Source organism: Onychostoma macrolepis, chromosome 05 (genome assembly GCF_012432095.1).
Source record: "Onychostoma macrolepis isolate SWU-2019 chromosome 05, ASM1243209v1, whole genome shotgun sequence".
Classification (NCBI taxonomy): domain Eukaryota; kingdom Metazoa; phylum Chordata; class Actinopteri; order Cypriniformes; family Cyprinidae; genus Onychostoma; species Onychostoma macrolepis.
In genome coordinates, this window is record NC_081159.1 from 20123858 (window position 1) to 20143497 (window position 19640).

Here is a 19640-nt window from a genome sequence, read left to right on the forward strand (position 1 = left end):
AATATGTCTAAAAAGTTAAATGAAGAAAAAGAGTAAAATTGTAATAATAAATCTAAAAATTGTAATATCAGAAGAATCATTATTTAACTAAGCTCAGCTGCAGTAAGCATTGAAACCAATAATATTTAAAGAATAAAAGCAAGAGAGTAAGCAAGCATGAAAAAACTAGCTTTGTAGCATATCAAAGCCAAACAATTATTAACCGACTGTGGTTTTAAGCTAACTAATGCAAATGTCCTTCAGCTAATGGATAAGCAATTTATGTGTGTAAAACAGAGCTTGTCATGTTAAGTTTCATCCTGGATGGCCCTGCTTTGTACTACAATTCATTCATTCTCAACTGTACCTTTTTTCTTTTAATGTCTTTCACTCCACCCCAGGCCCCTCCCTCACCTTCTCTCTCTCTCTCTCTCTCTCTCTCTCAAGACTCCTGGCTCAACCTGTTTATCAGAGCTGGGTAGTGCTCTAATCTCTCTCTCTCTCTCTCTCTCTCTCTGTCTCCCTCCCTTCCTCTCTCTCACCAACACACTCCCTCAGTACAAAGGGGAGGTCTTTGCTTCCTTTAATTAATAACCTGTGGAATTCAGAAACCCAAGGCTGTCTGTAGTAAAACACCAGCCAGGCAGAGTTTGTCTCCTTTTTCTCTATTGGAAACATTTCAGACACTTGGTTTTTGATAAAGGTGAAAAAATATGGCTGAGCAATTGTCTTCAGACTACTTCAGCTGCCCTCTCTGTACGGAGCTCCTGAGGGACCCCGTGGCGATCCCGTGCGGTCACAGCTTCTGCATGGATTGTATCAGTGGCTACTGGAACGAGGCCGATTACACTGGCATCTACATCTGTCCCCAGTGTCGGATCACGTTCACCCAGAGACCTGTGCTGAGGCCGAACGCCACTCTGAGCAAAGTTGCAGAGAAGATCAAGAAGACTGGCTTGAACTTAACGCTTCCAACAAATGGAAGCTATGCTGGCCCTAGCGATGTTCCTTGTGACTTCTGCACTGGAAAAAAGCTCAAGGCTGTCAAGTCCTGCCTCAACTGCCTCGCCTCTTACTGCGAAAAGCACCTGAAGCCCCACTATGAGTCTGCCACCTTCAAGAGGCACAAGCTGGTGGATGAGCTGGGGAACCTGGACCGTAAGATCTGCCCTCAGCACCAGAAGTGCCTGGAGTTGTTCTGTCGTACCGACCAGATGTGTATTTGTGCCCTCTGTACTGTCAGCGAGCATAAGGGGCACGACATAGTCTCAGCCGAAGCAGAAAGGGGTGAAAAACAGGTAAGGAAAATGTACTGCTTGAGTAAACTTTACTAGGAGAGGCTACGGGGTAGAGTGGCTGTGGGGTTACAAGTTGAATTTGTTTATGTATATGATTATATTAATTAATAAGAAATGTTCTTGAGATTGTATAAGACATGTTTTCTTCAAAATAAGCTGCCAAGAAGCCGCTAAGATACACCGTATAACCGGTTCTGTGTTATCTCAAACACGCTGGTCCAGATCATTACATAAAAACTGATTAGGAAACATGGAAAAGAAAGGGAGGAGATGATGATTAAACAGATAGAAAGGTAGTGAGGTTAGTGAAACTTTCATCCAGATATAGTTTTCCAATACAACTCCCAAACTATAGGAGTCACAAAAAGGGTGTGTTCCCTTACAATGGACAACTTGGAGGTTACTTGATTTAATCACTGTCCTAAACTGGCCACCGTACTGAGAAGATTTGTTTTTGTTAGAGAAAAAAATAACTCTTATGAGCAACAGGAGATGAGAAACAGGGCAGGTCTGGATTCTGGTGTAGGGAGAGGCAAGGAATGTGAACTCAAGAAAATCAGGCGGGAGCTTACGGACCATCCTCAACCTCCCCCCACGCTACGAGTGAGAAAAATAGCACACTGCTTTTTGTACCTTGACCCAAAGTCATCATAAACCTCAGCAGATGAGCACAGCTGAAAGAAATGTCGACAACCGCCTCTTTCACATGAAAAATGGCTTGAGTCACTGTGTGAAATAACTATTAGGACAGTAATAACAAACATCTCAGCAAAACTATTTATAGATACTGGCCAGATGTTTACTGTTCCATCAATACTCTAGAGCTCTGAATGGAAGGAAGACCTTCAAAGGTTTAAGATTTCAAAGCTTTTCCTTCAATTCATCAGTACTGAACAAGCTTAATAACAGGGAGCAGAGCAGTTGATGTGTTTTTGTACCGTTTTGACTGAACTGTCACGGGTGCTGTTTAGATACAGTAATTATGTCTGTAATCTAACACTTATCGCAAGCACTAATTGCGAATGGTTTGTTTGTTCAGTTAAATGTAGGGAATCCCAGATTTAAGCCCTCATGTCCCATGGCACAGACTGCACACACATTTATTCACCCCCTCCCCAGATTCTCCACATTCCTTCAAGCTTATCTTGAAGAATGGTTCGGTGAGCTTGGCAAGGGTTGCTCTGAAGCCCCCCCTCTCTTACCCTAAAGAATCGAGCGTGTGCACCTTGAAATGTCTCTCCGGCGAGCAGACCCAGCTAGTTTTACATTCCTGGCGTGATTAACATTCCCTTCTCTTTTCGAAGATAAAGGCAACTATGTGAAGCAGGTTCTTCAAATTCTAGGAAAAAGCGTAACATAGAATTACCATACACAAAGATCTGTGACGTGAGAGGAAATGTTGTATTATACAGCTGTACATTGACTGAATTACCACGAAGATGGCAATCAATAACAAAAAGTGTTTGTTTTGTAATTTAATCTGTCAATAAAGACTAAGTTTTCTCTTATTTCATGGACAGAAACTTCTTGGAGTGTCCCAGGCAGAGATCAAACAAAAATGCCAGCAGAGGACCAAAGAACTGGAGGAACTGAAGACAACGGTGGATTCTCTCAAAGTATGTTTTAGATTCAATTGTAATTTGTAACAGTTCATTTTATTATCACTGCTCATATCAAAGTCACACCATAATATATTAGACCAAATAAGAACACTCGAATACACTGCTTTATCTGGGCAAAGGTGAAATGGCACAGGACCTTTTATCTGTTAAGTCAGTGTGTAACAGTGTGTTTCAATCTGGGAAAGCAAACAGTCCTTGAAAGTGGCCATAATTGTTCTTTTGTTCTTTATGAGATAATCCAATGCTAGTCTTCTAGATACATGCTGATACATGTTTTTTTTTTTTTGTTGACTGCAGCAGCAGTTTGAGTAATTTTACTAAGTTGTAAAGTTTATCCAGAAGTTATTCTTGCAAAATCGAAGCACTAAATGAAGAGAGGATACAGTATCCTACTGAATGAATGGAAAATGAACTGACACTTCTAAACTTGACTCATTTTTACCACAGAGCTCTGCACAAAGGGCAATGACTGAAAGCAAGAAGATGTTTGATGAGATGATCACCTCCATTGAGAGGATGAGGTCAGAGGTCACCAAACTGATCAACATCAATGAGAGGGCTGCATTCAGTCAGGCGGAGGGGCTGATGGAGCGACTGGAGCAGGAGATAGACGAACTGAAGAAGAAAGAGACTGGACTTAAACAGCTTTACAGCACTGAGGATCACATTCACTTTTTACAGGTACTTTAAATTTGGCGTTTTTAAATTTTTTTAAAAAGAAATAAAATAGGGTCTGGGGATCCCCAGGTGGACAAAGAGGGTTCTAGAGTCTCTGTAAAAAATTTAGAGGAATTTTTTTTTTTAATTAAATTATTTTCATTTTTTTTTATTTGTATCCATACAAAAGGCACTCATTTAAGTACACATAATATGTTTGTCCCCTTATGCAGTAAAAATGGGACCTTATATACTATACTATTCATAAACTATATATAGCTGCTTTTATATGTTTGGAAGGGGGTCCCACACGAGGCATCAAAAAGGCTTTTCAAACTTTTTGGCATCAAAACAAAACAAAAAAATGCTGTAAGATTCTCCGTATTACATGAAAGTTTCAAAGACATTTAGATAAAACAGAGTTACCCTTTAGTAATCGAGGCTTGCAAATATTATACACTACATTTTATGCACTGAGATTTCTCTCTTTTTAAACAGAATTTCAATTATCTCTGCACTCCGACTGATGACGGCTTCATACCCAGAGTATCTCTGAACCCAGACTTCTCCTTCAGTGCAGCCAGGAAAGCTGTGGCTGAGATCAAAGAGAGGCTGGAGGAGCTGGGCAGAGACGAACTGCGAAAGATCTCAAAATCAGGTCAGAGCACACAATGCACCGTACACCAGATACAGGCATAGTTGTCGGGTTACTTTGCCCTTGCTTGCTGTTCTGAACACACTGCCCTCTATTTTATATGAACTTGGACAGTAAAGTGTACAACTGAACTTAGTTTCTCTCTAAAGAGCCACATTGTGCACATTTGTTGCAGTATATCAAAATGTATCATTTCTGGGCCAGCTGTAAAATAATTTGAAGTCCTAAAGGAATAACTAACAATTAAACAGATCAGTCTTTAACTCTGACAAGTCAAGCCTTTTAGTACCGAGTGCACGTTACAGTACATTCTCAAGTTAGCAAGGAAGTCATGTGATTGCATGTAGAGTGTAAACAGGGCTTAGAGTTCCTCCACTTCATTTCCAATTCACTGAGCAAAGTTCAAATGATAAACAAAAGAGCTATTCTGATTGGATGAAGTAGTTCAATATAGTAGTAGTATTAATAGAATTTGAAACAACAGGATTTAGTGCCTTACTTAGATCTGCTGGCACAAATCTAGCATTTCTTGTTTAAGAAATGTATTGTAAATAAAGTTTTCCTGACGTGTACTTTTTATAACAGTGAATGAAGTACCAGTCTACACTGTGGAGAATCGCACCAAAGAGAAAACTACCAGAGGTAACACAAATTTACTTGCACTGTATATTGATTTACACTGATCACAAATGGGTGATGCAAATATAAGCTATAAACATAGTCTAAAAATGGCAATATGTAAAACATGCATGAGTTTGGGGTCTGTATAAGATTTCTCTTATACTCAACAAAGCTTCATTTGTTTGATCAAAAAGAAAAATAGTAATATTGTAAAATATTATTAAAAAGTAAACGAACTGGTTCAATTTGAATATATTTTAAAATGTACATTTAATTCCTTCCTGTGTTTAGTTAAAGAAGTTCATACAGTGGACAGTGCACCTCCTGCAGAACCCAGGAGCAGATCTGAATTCCTGAAATGTAAGTATCTAGACTGGCATTTAATGCTCATGCTCATTTTCTCTATTTTTACATGTAGATCATTTAACACCTAAAGTTAATCTTTAAAAACACTAATAATTAAATTATATATTATCTTAAGCTAATCTTTAAATAAATATCTATTTCTCAAAATGCAAATTTTCATGCGTTGTGATGCCTAAATTGACTGGCATTTATAACATGACTGATCATAGTTGTCAGTGTTTTAAATTTATTTTGGACAAAACAGTACAGAATTGATATCAGCCATTAATTAGTTGTCAGCCACAACATGAAAATATTCATCAGCTTATGTGTATTACCCAAAATTTTAATGTTTCTAGCCAAATATTTCTTTCTGTCATTATCAGATATAGATGTCTCAAAACATACAGAGACAGGTATACAAAGATCTGTTAAAAGCAACTTTTACCTTTGTGTTTCCAGACTACTGTCAGCTGAGACTAGACACACACACGGCGCATAAGGAGCTGCACTTATCTGAAGGAAACAAAAAGGTGATCAGAACCAGAGACCCGCAGCCATACTCAGACAACCAAGATCGCTTCGATAGCTTTGCCCAGGTGCTGTGTCGTGAAGCTCTGTCAGGTGGCCGCTTCTACTGGGAAATTGAGTGGAGTGGGGAATTCTCAATCGGAGTGGCCTATCGGGGCATTAGCCGTAAGGGTAAAGGCTCCCTGTGCTTGCTAGGCTACAACGATAAGTCCTGGAGCCTCCTCTGCTCTGACACAGGGTACTCGGCCTGGCATAACAGGGTAGACAAGGCTGTTAGCGGCCCTCACTCTTCAAGAATAGGGGTCTTTCTGGACCACTCTGCAGGGGTGTTGGCCTTCTATAGTATTGGTGAGACCATGACACGTCTGTATCGTTTCGAGACCACATTTACTGAGCCCCTCTATCCTGGGTTTGGGGTTGGAACATCAGTCAAGATCTGCCAATTAAAATAAACATTACATGATGTGTGCTTTTCATGAAGAATCTGAAGTGAAGGACAGACATTTTTTGCTCTTTTTTTCTATGATTTTATATTTTTTGTCAGCTGTCGTCTCAATTTTTACAGGTTCTGGAAGAATTAAATAACTTTTTTAGTAATGATCCTTTGTGCAAACATGTTCTCCTAAATAAAGGCTTAAATGAAGAAAAATGTTTTTCAGTTAATATTATATGGAATTCTCAACATGTGTGTGTATCCAAAAGACATTGTAAAGCAACATTACTCATTAATACCTTCTTCATATTTCAATAAAGTTTTAAAGTTGTTATACATACTGGTCTCTCATTAAATAAATGTGGTCATATATATCTGTTTTTGTAGTTCTGTTGGTCGTAGTGCGTTCCTACAACTGGATGCGCGAACGTTATTGGCAAGAAAGTGAGAAAGAAAATCTAATTACATATGTGTTGGCAGTTAAAAATAAGTCTTTTATTTTGACAAGACGTTTTTTATGTTGCTTAAATAAACGTTCTGGGGGTGAAAGTGTTTGTATATAAACTGCTGGAGTTAAGTAATGCATCAATACCATAAACAAATATGAATGAATCAAACACATGAAAGTTTATGAATGAAAAAAGAACTCGCCCAGAATGGTACGATTTCTGACACACTTTCTAAAGCGTCACTTTTTCCATTTTTAATTTTCTGTGTGAACTACTCCTTGAAACTTTCAGTGGCGTTGTTATGTTTACTAATAACAAATCTTGAAAGCTACTGAGGTTTTTTGGAGAAACTATACTGTTGGAGATTGAGGTTAACAGTTTACTTTGTGTTAACGTACCGTTTTAGTTGGTAAACCTGCTTTCTGCTTTGCGTGTTTTTTGTAAACACTTTTTTATTATTTTATAATAAAATAATATTATAACTGCTGTGGACAGTTTGCCTGCATATAAGTGCCAGCCCCTGCAGGAGTCTTTCATTGCGGAGGTGTCCTCGTGTGGCTATAAGAGGAAATACAACTTTTTAGAAATCACTATTTAGGATCATGTTTAGGACAACCCATAACAGGGACAGCCTCAGAAGAACTACATATGTTGATTTCATAAACCAAAATGGCTTAAATTAGATTTTGTGAATTTCGTCCAATATTTGTGGCCTTTACATTTCTGCTATTTCATGAATTGCATTAATGCTCATAAATTAAAACGTTTATAATAGGCGGGTTTAATGGCAGGTTCCCCCATAAGAGGTTGTGACAGGTAACATATCGTGTGACAATTATATTGCTCATTTGTGTGGACAAGTGTTCAACTGTCCAAAAGCCTTGCATTATTTTCCTTGAAAGTTTTTTACATTTATATAACCCAAAAACTCAGCGAATTTAATACCTTTTTTTCTACCGTTCTTGCTATTTTTTATTTATTTATTTTTAAAGAATTTCTTTTCAATGCAAGATACGCAAAATAAATTATGAAGATTAGCGAATCTGCGACCCGTGTTTTTACCTTCGGCATAATCGCCTTGGTAACGAGTTGTTTATTATGTTAGCCATGATGAGCTAACCCATCATGCGCTTTATCTAGCTGCCTTTCGATGTGTGTCGGTAGATCGCGCTGATTTGACACTTTAAGCAAACGTTTTAAATTTCATTTATTATTATTTTATCACAACAGAACTGTCAATTTGTAGTTTTTAAGTAGCTAGCTCGCTAGCTAGGTTGGAAAACAGTAGGTCTCTAGTCAAAAGTCTCCCTTGCCCTTTTCTCTCTATACTTCAGTAACGTTACGTTCAAGATGAAAATATTATTAATTGGACCTAGCGAGGTAAATCGTTTAATAGTATGTATGTGTATATTTATTTATTTGTGTAGATCACTGATTTTCACATTTCATATTGATAGTGTGGGAAAACAGCATTAGCCAATTTTCTATCTGACACAACAGAGACAATCGGAGCTGACTACAGCCCCACACAAGGAGTAAGGTGGGTTGATTTTAAAGATATTGTTGTAACAAGTATACATGTTTGCTGCCTGGCCAAAAGTTTTATTTTTGTCTATTCAAATATGACATTTTTTCCGTCTTTAGGATACTTGAGTTTGAATCACACAATTTATCTAATAGCAACAAAAATGCATCATGTGAAGTGGAACTATGGGATTGTGCGGGTGATTTCAAGTAAGTTGACCAAATGTAGACCCTTTTTCTGAATCAGACTTAAGTTGTCAAACAATTCCTGTTTCTTTCTGAGTAAATTCATTCAGTATTGTATGTGCACGTGCACAGGTTTGAATCATGCTGGCCAGCTTTGATGAAAGACTCCAATGGAGTAGTTATTGTGTTTAACCCAGATGTGCCCAGTCATCTCAAGGAAGTAGAGACCTGGTACTCTACATTCATGTCCTCACAGGGTCTACAGGAGGCCCAGTGTCTGCTTATAGCACATCATAAACCAGGGAGCGGGGCTGACACTACCCGTCCACAGTTAGGTAACTTACCCTCTCCCTACAGCATTAGCTGCATCAGATCATTGTAAGGTGCTTTTATTTGCATTTTGGTTTAAAACTGAACGAAAAGGAAATTTATTTTCTGAACACCCCTTTAAAAAAAAGTTTCTTAAAGTTACATATGACTAGTTATTTTAAACCTAATTAACTTATCCTCTGTGCAGCCCCACAGTTAAACAAGTTGCCGCTCATTCACTCAAACCTTGAGGAAGAGCCTGAAGATGTCCGACAGGAGTTCCACAAATACTTGGGAAATGTTATGCGGATGCTATCAGAAAATCAGGAGCGAGAAGAAATGTCAATTATTACATAATTTTGTAAATAAAACAAGATAAATCTATATCGCACATAATATATGCACATGCATTTTTCTTTCAGCTTTTGTATTTTCCCCCCACAACTGCATTAAAATCACTTTGACCTGGTAAAACTAATTTTTCAGATGCTTTCAGTCATTAACACAAAAAGGAAAGATTTTAAAGGACATTGATTATGTTGTGTATATCCAATGAATTCCACCATCTATCAGACTAATTTTAACAATACTGTAACATTCTCCTGGATACACTCACTGACATGTCATTAAAAATCACTGGAATTAAAGAAGAATGAAAGCTGTTCTTGCTTTAATAATATTCATTTATTTAGTTCCTGGATTCCAAGAATCTGATAAAGAAAACAGACAAAGCTCAGCAAAGAGAACAAGCAAACAGGACAGTCCACATTTATACATCATAGCCAATAAGGCCTCTCTTCCCAATGATCTCGCCGATGTAGAACCACATCAGAACCTCTGTGGCAACGAGTCCGTTCCTCAAAGCATCCTGGGAAAAATAAATAAGTGATGAGAGACATTACATAAATATTCTTGGATCAACTAATAATCAGGTTTGCCAAACAATAATTAAATGTACAATTTAAACCTCACTTTCTGATAATGAACTGGATCTTCAGTTCAATAAATGAACAGACACTAATAATAAGACCTTAATCAAGCTTTTCTTTACTAGAAAATATTATTAGAAAAAGTACTATGCTTGAACTGCAGTGAGTGTACTGGCTTCCATGTTTTATTTAAAATGTTTAAAGGAAAAGGTTTAGAGCACTTTTTTCCTAAAATATTTCCATGTTGCAATTTAATTCAAATGTTAAAGGGATAGTTCACTCATTTACTCACCCTCCACTTGTTCCAAACCTATACGAGTTTCTTTCTTATGCTGAACACAAAAGATTATATCGTGAAGAATGTTGGCAACCAAACAATTGATGGTAGCTACTGACTTCCATAGAATTTTTCCCCCCTCATGCTATCAAAGTCTATGGCTACTATCAATTGTTTGGCTGCCAACATTCTTCACAATATCTTTTGTGTTCAATGTAGAGACCTGCACTCCCGCGGGACCCAACGCAACAGGGTGCGGCACGGGACAACTCTTGATGGGCGAGTGCGGGTGGGAAGAGACTTGTGTGTGTGCGGGATGCGGGAGAATAAAATTGTTCGCGGGACTCCCGCAAAATAGAAATGATCTAAACATAAAATGTCTAAAACATAAATTGTTATTTATCTGTTGCACAAGAGCAAAAAGAACAACTAATATTAACATTAAAATGCAAAGCTAGGCAGAGTTTCTATTTATAATACGTATTTAAAGGGTTGCGCAGTGTAGCCAATCACAGACTCAGCTGTTGGTTTCTGGAATGCAATGGCCAATCAGAGGTGATTAAGTTAGAATCCACTCACTGCAGTGCTGAAATTGCGTGCTCATGAATAGTCTCATTTTAATGCACGAAGTGTAGACATTGTGAAAAAAATCATTGTGCATATGTTCATTGTGTTATAACAGAGCTTTATGAGATCGCGATGAACTGAGACGTCAGCTTTTAGTGATAATAAAGGAAGCGCTGCCATGCTAAACCATGCACGCAGCAGCCCATGCTTGCTTTTCTGTTAAAAATAACAGTGGTTTGTGAATGTTGATGCTTAGCCTAAATAACAAATATTTTATCGGGAGTGTTTATGCTGGGATGTTGTGGAGTTTAGGAGATGTTACAGAACCATTTCATGTAAATTTCTTCAATGTACTGAGAAAAAAAAAAAAATAATAATAATATATATATATATATATATCTTTTATGCGGACGGGAGCAGGACCAGGACCAGATAAGATATATTTCTGTGGGAGCGGGCAGGTCTCTAGTTCAATGGCTGAATTCATACAAGTTTGGAACAGCTTGAGGATGTATGAATGACAATTTTATTTTTTGTCTAAACATAGTGGCTAACACTAGCATATGTATCATGCACAATTTTAAGACAAATACATATTTGAAATATGACATGACAGATAATGCCTCTGCCAAAGCAGATGTTTTTTGGATAATACATTTCAGCTATTATTTCGTGCCAACATTGTCAGATCTCAAAATATCAATTTGAAATCCAAACCAGAATTTGAAGAATCCATACTAACCCTCACTGTGGTCTGACCGAGCCGTCCAGACTGGAAGCCCTTGAGGAGATCCTGGACGCCGCTGATGGCCTTGGGGATCTCGGCAGGGGTGGGAGGCACCAGCTCCACACGGGCGTAATACCAGAATGTAGCTAACCGGGGCTTGGAGTAGTTCACAGCGGCTGCAATGTATCATTATAAACGTTAGTCACGGAACACACACAAAAGATATGTCACGTTTACATTTATAAAGGAAACTTCACAAAGCCAAGGGCATAGGTACAACGTAAATGTTTGCGCTGAATGTATCTTTACAAGCTGACATTGAGCGACTGTTCTGCTCTGTCAGCTTGAGTATAACGCTGCTGTAGTGCGCGTTCAGAATGAATCGTGACAGCTATAAACAGAATAAAGCACCAGAACATTAGCTAACACAATTGTTGGTCATTTGCTTTCACGAAAAGTCAGCGTATTACCAGACTTACTGTCTGTAGAATGAATGTTTAACTTATCTAATGCATGTTTTGCTCATTTACGCGGCCTGTTCTAACAGCTGCGGAAACCAGAAACAAGTAACTCAAAATAAATCTTCTATAGCTTAAGTAAAAGGTGATTATTCTTACCGCCGACCAACGTTGGCACTTTAGCCACAAGTTTCTGTACCGCCTGGGCCATGATTTCTGTGACTGTGAAGGTTTATTCGCCGCTTCTCTCCACAAACCGGGGCCCTTCAATGAATGTCACCTCCAGCGAAGGACCCTTCGATTGAGGAGGCGGATAATACGCCTGACGGAAATTTCGAGTATGTCGTCTATATAGCCTATATTAAAACTATAGCATCTATATTGCCACCATGTTATAACGTTGAACTAAAATGCTGTGTGCAAAAATAAAAACTGATTTTTTCCCCTAAAAAATAAATACCGTATTTATTAAACTTTTCATATAAATAAGGGCGGCATAACACGACCGCCTAAGTGCAACTGCTAATGCTAAATGACTGTATTCAACTTCTATACTCTTTGATTAAGGGCTATATTATCTTCTATTTATTAGCCTTGTAAAGGCGAATAGTGTAATTATTTATTTATTATTTATTAATAATTTAGGACAACAATAACACAAATATATTTTCCTGAAATATCATTCATGATGAATCAGAGACATTTACCACACATTGTTTTTCATTTGTAATATTGGTTTATTTCATTTACATTTAAATGATGTATTTAGGATCAAAATGTCACAATGCTGAAATATAGGTCAAAACACATCGTGAACACATCTTAAAGTACATAAAAATATTTCTCAGAGAGACAGAAATTAACATTGTTAATGCCATCCTGCTATGCATACTGTATTTTTACCAGAAACATACCTTAAACATTTACTGTATTCACAGCACTCTGAATGATGAATACGAATATGTGCAAAGGATTGTGCCCAAGGTTTAGGCAATTTCATACAGAAAAACTGCAAAGTGCGAAATGTACAGGTCAGAGAAATTAGCTACCCAGTGAAACTCTGTTTAAACGTCATTCTCCAAGTACTGATCTCATTGACACGACCAGGAGGAATGTTTTAATGGCCATCCACACTATAACTAGGTGGACTAAGTGCTGTCCTCAGACAAGTCGTCAGTCTTCAGTGTTGGTGGTTCAGCAGGACTTGAAACATTTTCCTCCACCTGTAACAAATTCATGAACTTATATAAATAAAGTGCATGTAATGAATGATGTTTTTGCTTATGAGTTTGGAAAACTTTTGGTGTGTATGGTTTAATCACACTTAATGCAGTTAATCAGTACTAGGATAGATATAGGCCTACTGTATGTTATTGCATACCTCAGAGATAGGTGCTAGTTTGTTCACAGTGACTGGCTTCCCATTTTTCTTCAGCCAGTCATAACCTTTCTGATCTACTACTAGTAAAGAAAGAGTGTCTCCTCCTCTCTTCACATGTAAGGTGACATCCTCCACAGACTCTTTCTCCACATTCTGTCCATTCACCTCCACCACCACATCACCCTGAAGGAGCCCTGACATCTCTCCTGGGCCTTCTGCTGCTACCTAAAAATGTAAAGTAATATACTGTCATAATAAAAGAAAAGTTTGTTATTCATATTTACTTTAAATGGTGTATATTTTACTTATAGTGTCTCAGAGCATTATCAGTAGTGTTCTATAATTTCTAACAGATGACACCCTGAATATTAGGCTATATACAATTCACTATGTGGCCTAGGGCTGATTTTCCAAGCTTCTGTGAAGAATCCCCATCAATGAGTGAGTCTGGAACATTTCTATTCAGTCCTAACCTCTGAAGTCAGTATCGTCTAAAGACTGATTTGGCAGTGAATGGGCTTCATTGTACCTGGCTGATGAAGGTGCCAGGTTTCTGTTGGACGCAGCCCAAGTTGAAGCCAAAACCGACAGAGCCCCTCTCCAGAATACAGCGTCTAACATTAGGATTGATCTCCACATCGTCCTGAGGCTCAACAGGGGGCACTGCAGGCTTCGGCATCACTGGGGTTTCCTTTTGCTCCTCAGGGTTACCAGATGTAATATCCACACAGAACAGCAAGGGAGAGAGGCCCAACTGAGGATAAATAATATGAAGTTTAAAAGACAAGTAGACAAACAGGCATAAGGAAAAGTATAAAATTTTGCTGATGAATTCTTCCTTTTATTGAATGATCAGTCTGTCTAATCGTGATTTTTCAGTTAGAGGAACTTAAAAAACATAAATATCAGTTTAATTAGTATAGGATAGATTTTATTATCTTTAAAAGTTTTCAATATGCTTCTTTAATTACATTTATCTAATGTTTAATAGTATCAAAAGTTCAAATCATAATAAATAAAAAAATATTATTTTATATTTATTTGTATACAATTTGAGTTTTTCTATAACAAAGGACTGCTGTCACCAATACTGCTGTCTTGAACATATACTGTAACACCAAGCATCTTTCGTTTTTATGAAATAAAACAAAATAAAATATTTGGTTATGATGGAGAAGTAATGAGAAGTAACACATGTACATATCTATATGCACATATCTACATATCATATTTGTTATTTAAAGTGTCATTACCAAATGGTTTAGAATTTGAGATTCTAAACCATTTCTTTTCAAAGAATTTTTTCTCCAAAAGAAGAAAAATGTAATTTCCATCACACACAATATCACATATCCATATCATTACATATTAATATTCCCTTTGGTTGATTAATCCATAATCAGATCTTTATTCCAGTGATAATTTTTTCTTGCCATTTGAGAAATGAATTTCAAGAAGTGGCCTTAACTGAAGAGTCATCCCCACATTCACCTTAGTGTAGAAGTCCTGGCCCTGAGGTGGCATAGTCGTGAGGGTGACCTGCTGTCCACTCTGTCTGATTTTGCTGACAACTTGATTATGACTCAGTGACTCTGTGGACTCTCCATTCACTTCAAGAAGCATCTCACCTTCTTTAACACTTCCCAGTTCAGCAGGGCTGTCCTTATCCACCTCTCTCACCATGTGGACTGTATAAACCAAACATAAATATACACTCTGCAATTCATTTGTGTGGCTGTACATGCCAGAGTATGAGTGCGTGTCTGCCTCTCACCACTGCGTCCCGTTCCAGTCTTTTCCTGCCTGAGCAGGAAGCCGTATCCTTCTGGCCCCAACACCAGATGCAGTCTGCGAGGCCGATATGGCATGTTCTCTGCATCAGCCATGGCTGGGAGAATAGGCATTTTCCTACAGGCATAACTCTTCTCACTGTCACTGTCTATCACCAGCATTGTCATGTGATTGTTGCACTTCTTCACCTGGAAATAGCATCACTTGAGATGAAAGTACACCATAACACCATAAAAGATCTAAATGCTACTCATGACATGAGTTTGTCACAGCAGACTGTTAATTAGTTAATTGTGAGTGAAAAACTGTAAATGATTTAACATTGCATTATGTAATTTTACTGTAAAATAAAGTAAAATGTAGTAAAATGACATTCCCAGAGGTCACTGCGTGACACAACACATGATGATTATATAATTATGTTTTAATTTTGCTTCGTTTTGTAAACAGTAACATACATTATGGTGTTTTTTGTTACATTTTCTTTTATTTAGTTACTGTTTATTGTAGTCCTGTCAAACGATTAATCATGATTAATTGCATCCAAAATAAAAAAGTTTTTGTTTACATGTGTGTGTACTGTGTTAATATGTATATATAAATACAAACACATACAGTTTATATTTAGAAAATATTTACACGTATTTACATGTATATTAACATATTTTCTTAAATATATACATTCATGTATGTAATAAATAAATATACACAGTACACACATATATTATGTGAACAAAAATTTTTAGAATGTGATTAATCGCGATGTGACAGCACTAATTTAGTTCATTATTTTAGTTTTGTGTGTTATCCTGATGTTGTTTTGTCTTTGTGTGTGTGAGACCCTGCGGGTAAAATCTATATATGAGTATTGGCCATGTTTTATGGACAGGCTACTTGTGATAAACTCATGTGGCTTTCTATTTTATCTTTCGTGTTATAATGGTGGTTATTAGTACATTTTTAGATAAAAAAGTAGATTTTGGTTGTTCAAATAGATTATTCAATTGTATACTGACATTATATCACTTGATGAAAAGGTAACAATATGCCATCCTATAATATCTGAAGCATTGTCACTAAATTCTGTCAATCACATCTGCCGTTTTTCACCATAACAGGATATTTTGTACATTTATCTAAAGCAAGTCCATGTTTACCATTCTGCTGATGGCAGAGTGTGTGAGTTCAGAGACCATAGCACCATCTATCCAAATCAGCCAGTCCCGTTTCTTCACTCCTGCTCTCTCTGCAGCACCTCCTTTCACTGGGCTTACTGTGAATTTGCCTTTCTCACCTACATCACAGATAAGAGAGTATTTCTATAACGGCATTACAGAAAGGGCTGATTTTGACATTTTTTATATGTACGTTTATATGAAATTACTGCATTTCTACCTTCCACTGGCTGTATGTTGAGGCCCAGGCCAGGTGCATCTCTCGTGATGTGGCAGAGACGAGGAGGCCTCCATCCTTCCCCACGACTAGCTTTAGCCAGCTCTCTAAGGTCAAGACCCTCAGACACAGCCCGCTCGTAGGCCTTTTCATCTAACATCAGGAAGCATAAGTGTGATCCACTCACCTGAATCCTGTGTGCCACCTGGGAGCGAAACAAACATAATAAAACACTCTGTTACAAAGCCTGACAAAAAAAACAAAAACAAAAAAAAACAGATGCTTATAGCTTGTGCAGTAAAAACATTCAGTAATTCCAAAATAAAGGCCATGATCTCTCACCTCCATGTGTTCCAAATTGTCAACAAACATCTCATTGATTTCAAGCAAGCGGTCCCCATTCTTGAGCCCACTCCTCTCCGCCACTCCCAGTGAATCCAGCTGTCTAATTATGTGACCCTGCTGCCCTCTTTCCACACGCAGACGGAAGCCAAAGGTTTCTCCTTCTTCCTTCTTCAGCACACACACACGTGGCGAGGGCTTTGACACAGCCTCTAGACAGAGTTAAATGACAAACTGTACACTTTACGGTATACTATAAACTATTTGTTACTCTGATAATATAATAATCCTATGCTATAGATTCCCAAACGTTTTTGTTAGCCAAATCTCTTGGATCTAAAATATTTACCATGAAATATTTAGTTCATATTTTAATAATTTAACAACATGTTTGTGGTTCTCTGATGTTGGTTAATGGCCACATGACATGTAAATACAGTATTTATTTATTAATTTTTTTTAGTTAGTATTTTATTTTTGCTTTTTATTTTAATTATGTATTTATTTGATTTTTTATTTTTAATGATTAAATTAATTATTAGTTTTCATCCTCTCACAAACCCCCTGCAGTTCACTCATGAACCCCCAGGGGTTTGCGAAATCCAGCTTGGGATACCCTGGTATAAAAAAACTTCCTTTGTGGTATGAGCAAAAAAATGAATATAAAAATAAAAATAAATGATAAATAATACAATAAAATGACTGAAATCGTTAATTGCAACATAGCAGCTAACACTATTAATAACAAAAAACACACTAACCTGTATCATCTGTAGTCACCATGGCTGGATTGTCTATTCCCTCCTTGGAATTGAAGGTAAACCTCCTTAGTGAACATAAGAACAGGTTAATGATTTAGTTTATGCCCTCTGATAAGTTCTGTACACAACAGCCAATGAGATCCAGTGTACAACCATAAACAAGTCAATAATCCCTCCACACAGGTACTTCACTGACACTTTTTTAGATAATACACTCAGATGAAGCCATAAGGTGAGGTGTGCCCGTCCATGTGGACACTTATCAAAGCAGAAAGCACAAAGTCAAAAGCTACAGTCCGTGTGGATGTATGTCTGTGAAGGGACACGAGTCATAAAAACATTACTTACTCTGTCAGCTCCATGGCATCCCATAGCACTGCAACTAAAGTAATGAGAGATAGAGGAACATGAAATGCTGACGACCTCACAGCAAGGCCAAACACACCTCAAATTCTTGGACAACAACACAGATTCCTAGTTCTGAGTCAAGATCAGTCATTTTGCTTTAAAGATTACAGTTAACCTGGGGATTTCACAAACAGATCTTGACTCAGAAAATGTGGCTATAGCTCATCTGCTCTGACTTCCCTTTATACTTTAGACTGGTCATCCATAGTGAGAACATGTGATGTTTGTTAGCCAAAAAGATAGGCTTGGATTAAACATCTTAGTAAAATATGCTTTGGATATTTGCCTTGTTGGCAATACTGAGGTTGCTATCTATTGCCAATCAACTAGAGATTTTTTATTGTTGACAATCACAGCTTTATATTGAGGTACGGCATGTCAAGAATGGCAAGATGAATCACGTCACCACATTCAGCACATTACTTAGTTCTTAAGTCAATTTTACACATTACTTAGGTCAATTAAAAAAAATAGAAATGTAATAAATACGAAGAAATGATACCATAGAGACTGGCTGTATTTTTTCATCAATAAATGAACAGAGCCCATGGTCTTGAGTTCACATAAACACCACTGATGGAGTGACCATGATTTACTATTTTCAAAACAAAACAAAACAAAAAACAAAAATAAATAAATAAATAAATAAATAAACAAAACAAAACAAAACAAAACAAAACAAAACAAAACAAAACAAAACAAAACAAAAACAAAGCAAAGCAAAGCAAAACAAAAACAAAACAAAACAAAGCAAAACATATAACATAACATAACATAACATAACATAACATAACATAACATAACATAACAACATAAAATAAAATAAAATAAAAAACTAAAAATTAAATACAATTTTAAAAACATAACATTAATTTAGGATTATCCATGACCATGCAGGTAACAGTTACTATGTTTTTGCATAAATTCCACTCAAATAAAATAGCCTTTTTCCTCCTACATTTTTACAATGATTTAACAATGAGCATCAGCATGCAGTGTACAAATGTAAATAAATAAATGGATGAAAAAAAAACACACACAGTATAAAGCATAATAGGCCTACAGTACTTCAAAACATTGAGCTAGAGCAAAAAAAAAAAAAAAAAAGGGCCAGAGGTACCTGAGCTGTTTCTTTGTCTCATAGTCGGTGGAAGATGTAAGTTTCAGGAACACATTAAGCTTATACACTTCTCTCATGTGTTCTGTGTCCTGCTCCACTTTTAATGGTTAATCTGACTGTGTGCTCACAAAGACAGGCATTTTGTTCTTGACCCCTGGGTGTAAAACCCACACACACGTCATTCTCTCTGTAAATTTCACACCAGCAGTGAACACAACATCTCTCACAGAACTTTACATGGTTCTATTGCAAGGACTATTTCTTGATGTAAACAATTGCTTAAAAACAGCAAATTGTGAATACATTTTTGTCAAAGTAATATAAGAGATGGAAGATTGAAGGCCTATGAGGGGGAGCAAGATGGAAGGTGGGTAGGAGAGACGACTCATTCAGAGCTGTCAGTATGTCTCCTCTCTGAAGGGTACAGTGCTAATCCAACAAATGCAAATGTGCCATGAAAAGAAAGGCTCAGCTAAGATTAAAGTTTTTTTAATCTTTTTTGAGAGAGTGTGATCAGGATAATTAGAAGAATAATGAAACCAATGTAATCTGACACAGTCTCAAGGACATTCTGAGACCATCCTAATACAATTCAGAGGTCTTGATGGTAATATCAATGGCAGCAGTACCAAGCATTTAGATAATACTTATTACTTATCTGTGCAGGTTTGGATTCATAACAACATACATTAGGAAAAAATATATATATATATATATTTTGTGACGGGGTGGAAGAATCACGCGACAAGGAGAGCTCAAATAAATACCCCGGAGGGTGGATTTATTAACAAGAAGTGAAGATGCAAGGTGAAAGGTGGCAGGCTGGCGTGAAGTGGTGCTCTCAATGTGCTTCCTCGTGGTGCGGTGAATGTGGCGTG

General features: G+C 37.2%; 4 protein-coding genes across 5 annotated transcripts; 2 read left to right on the forward strand and 2 right to left on the reverse strand.

The window, feature by feature from the left end:
• The first annotated feature begins 568 nt into the window (after nucleotides 1-568).
• ftr82 (finTRIM family, member 82) lies at nucleotides 569-6477 on the forward strand. The gene is made up of 7 exons (XM_058777120.1): nucleotides 569-1277; nucleotides 2798-2893; nucleotides 3347-3580; nucleotides 4055-4214; nucleotides 4797-4853; nucleotides 5124-5192; nucleotides 5640-6477. The coding sequence occupies exons 1-7, from the start codon at nucleotides 693-695 to the stop codon at nucleotides 6158-6160; spliced, it is 1722 nt and encodes a 573-aa protein (XP_058633103.1). The 5' UTR covers nucleotides 569-692; the 3' UTR covers nucleotides 6161-6477.
• Nucleotides 6478-6560: 83 nt separating this feature from the next.
• On the forward strand, nucleotides 6561-9240 carry ift22 (intraflagellar transport 22 homolog (Chlamydomonas)). Of its 2 annotated transcripts, none has more exons than XM_058777122.1 (5): nucleotides 6561-6800; nucleotides 8048-8130; nucleotides 8235-8324; nucleotides 8433-8635; nucleotides 8818-9240. In XM_058777122.1, exons 1-5 carry the CDS (start codon nucleotides 6798-6800, stop codon nucleotides 8964-8966), a joined length of 528 nt encoding a protein of 175 aa, XP_058633105.1. In that variant the 5' UTR covers nucleotides 6561-6797; the 3' UTR covers nucleotides 8967-9240. The 2 variants fall into 2 exon arrangements, with proteins under 2 accessions (XP_058633105.1, XP_058633104.1); XM_058777121.1 differs by lacking the exon at nucleotides 6561-6800 and adding an exon at nucleotides 7668-7970.
• Nucleotides 9241-9262: 22 nt separating this feature from the next.
• atp5l (ATP synthase, H+ transporting, mitochondrial F0 complex, subunit g) lies at nucleotides 9263-11886 on the reverse strand. Its single transcript, XM_058777123.1, has 3 exons — nucleotides 11727-11886; nucleotides 11125-11285; nucleotides 9263-9477 (listed from the first exon to the last, which is right to left on the reverse strand). Exons 1-3 carry the CDS (start codon nucleotides 11776-11778, stop codon nucleotides 9379-9381), a joined length of 312 nt encoding a protein of 103 aa, XP_058633106.1. The 5' UTR covers nucleotides 11779-11886; the 3' UTR covers nucleotides 9263-9378.
• Nucleotides 11887-12308: 422 nt separating this feature from the next.
• nherf4b (NHERF family PDZ scaffold protein 4b) lies at nucleotides 12309-18853 on the reverse strand. Its single transcript, XM_058777051.1, has 11 exons — nucleotides 18763-18853; nucleotides 17583-17616; nucleotides 17235-17299; nucleotides 16474-16685; nucleotides 16135-16336; nucleotides 15897-16033; nucleotides 14723-14927; nucleotides 14440-14636; nucleotides 13478-13702; nucleotides 12949-13173; nucleotides 12309-12790 (listed from the first exon to the last, which is right to left on the reverse strand). The coding sequence occupies exons 1-11, from the start codon at nucleotides 18782-18784 to the stop codon at nucleotides 12716-12718; spliced, it is 1599 nt and encodes a 532-aa protein (XP_058633034.1). The 5' UTR covers nucleotides 18785-18853; the 3' UTR covers nucleotides 12309-12715.
• Between the last annotated feature and the right edge of the window lie 787 nt (nucleotides 18854-19640).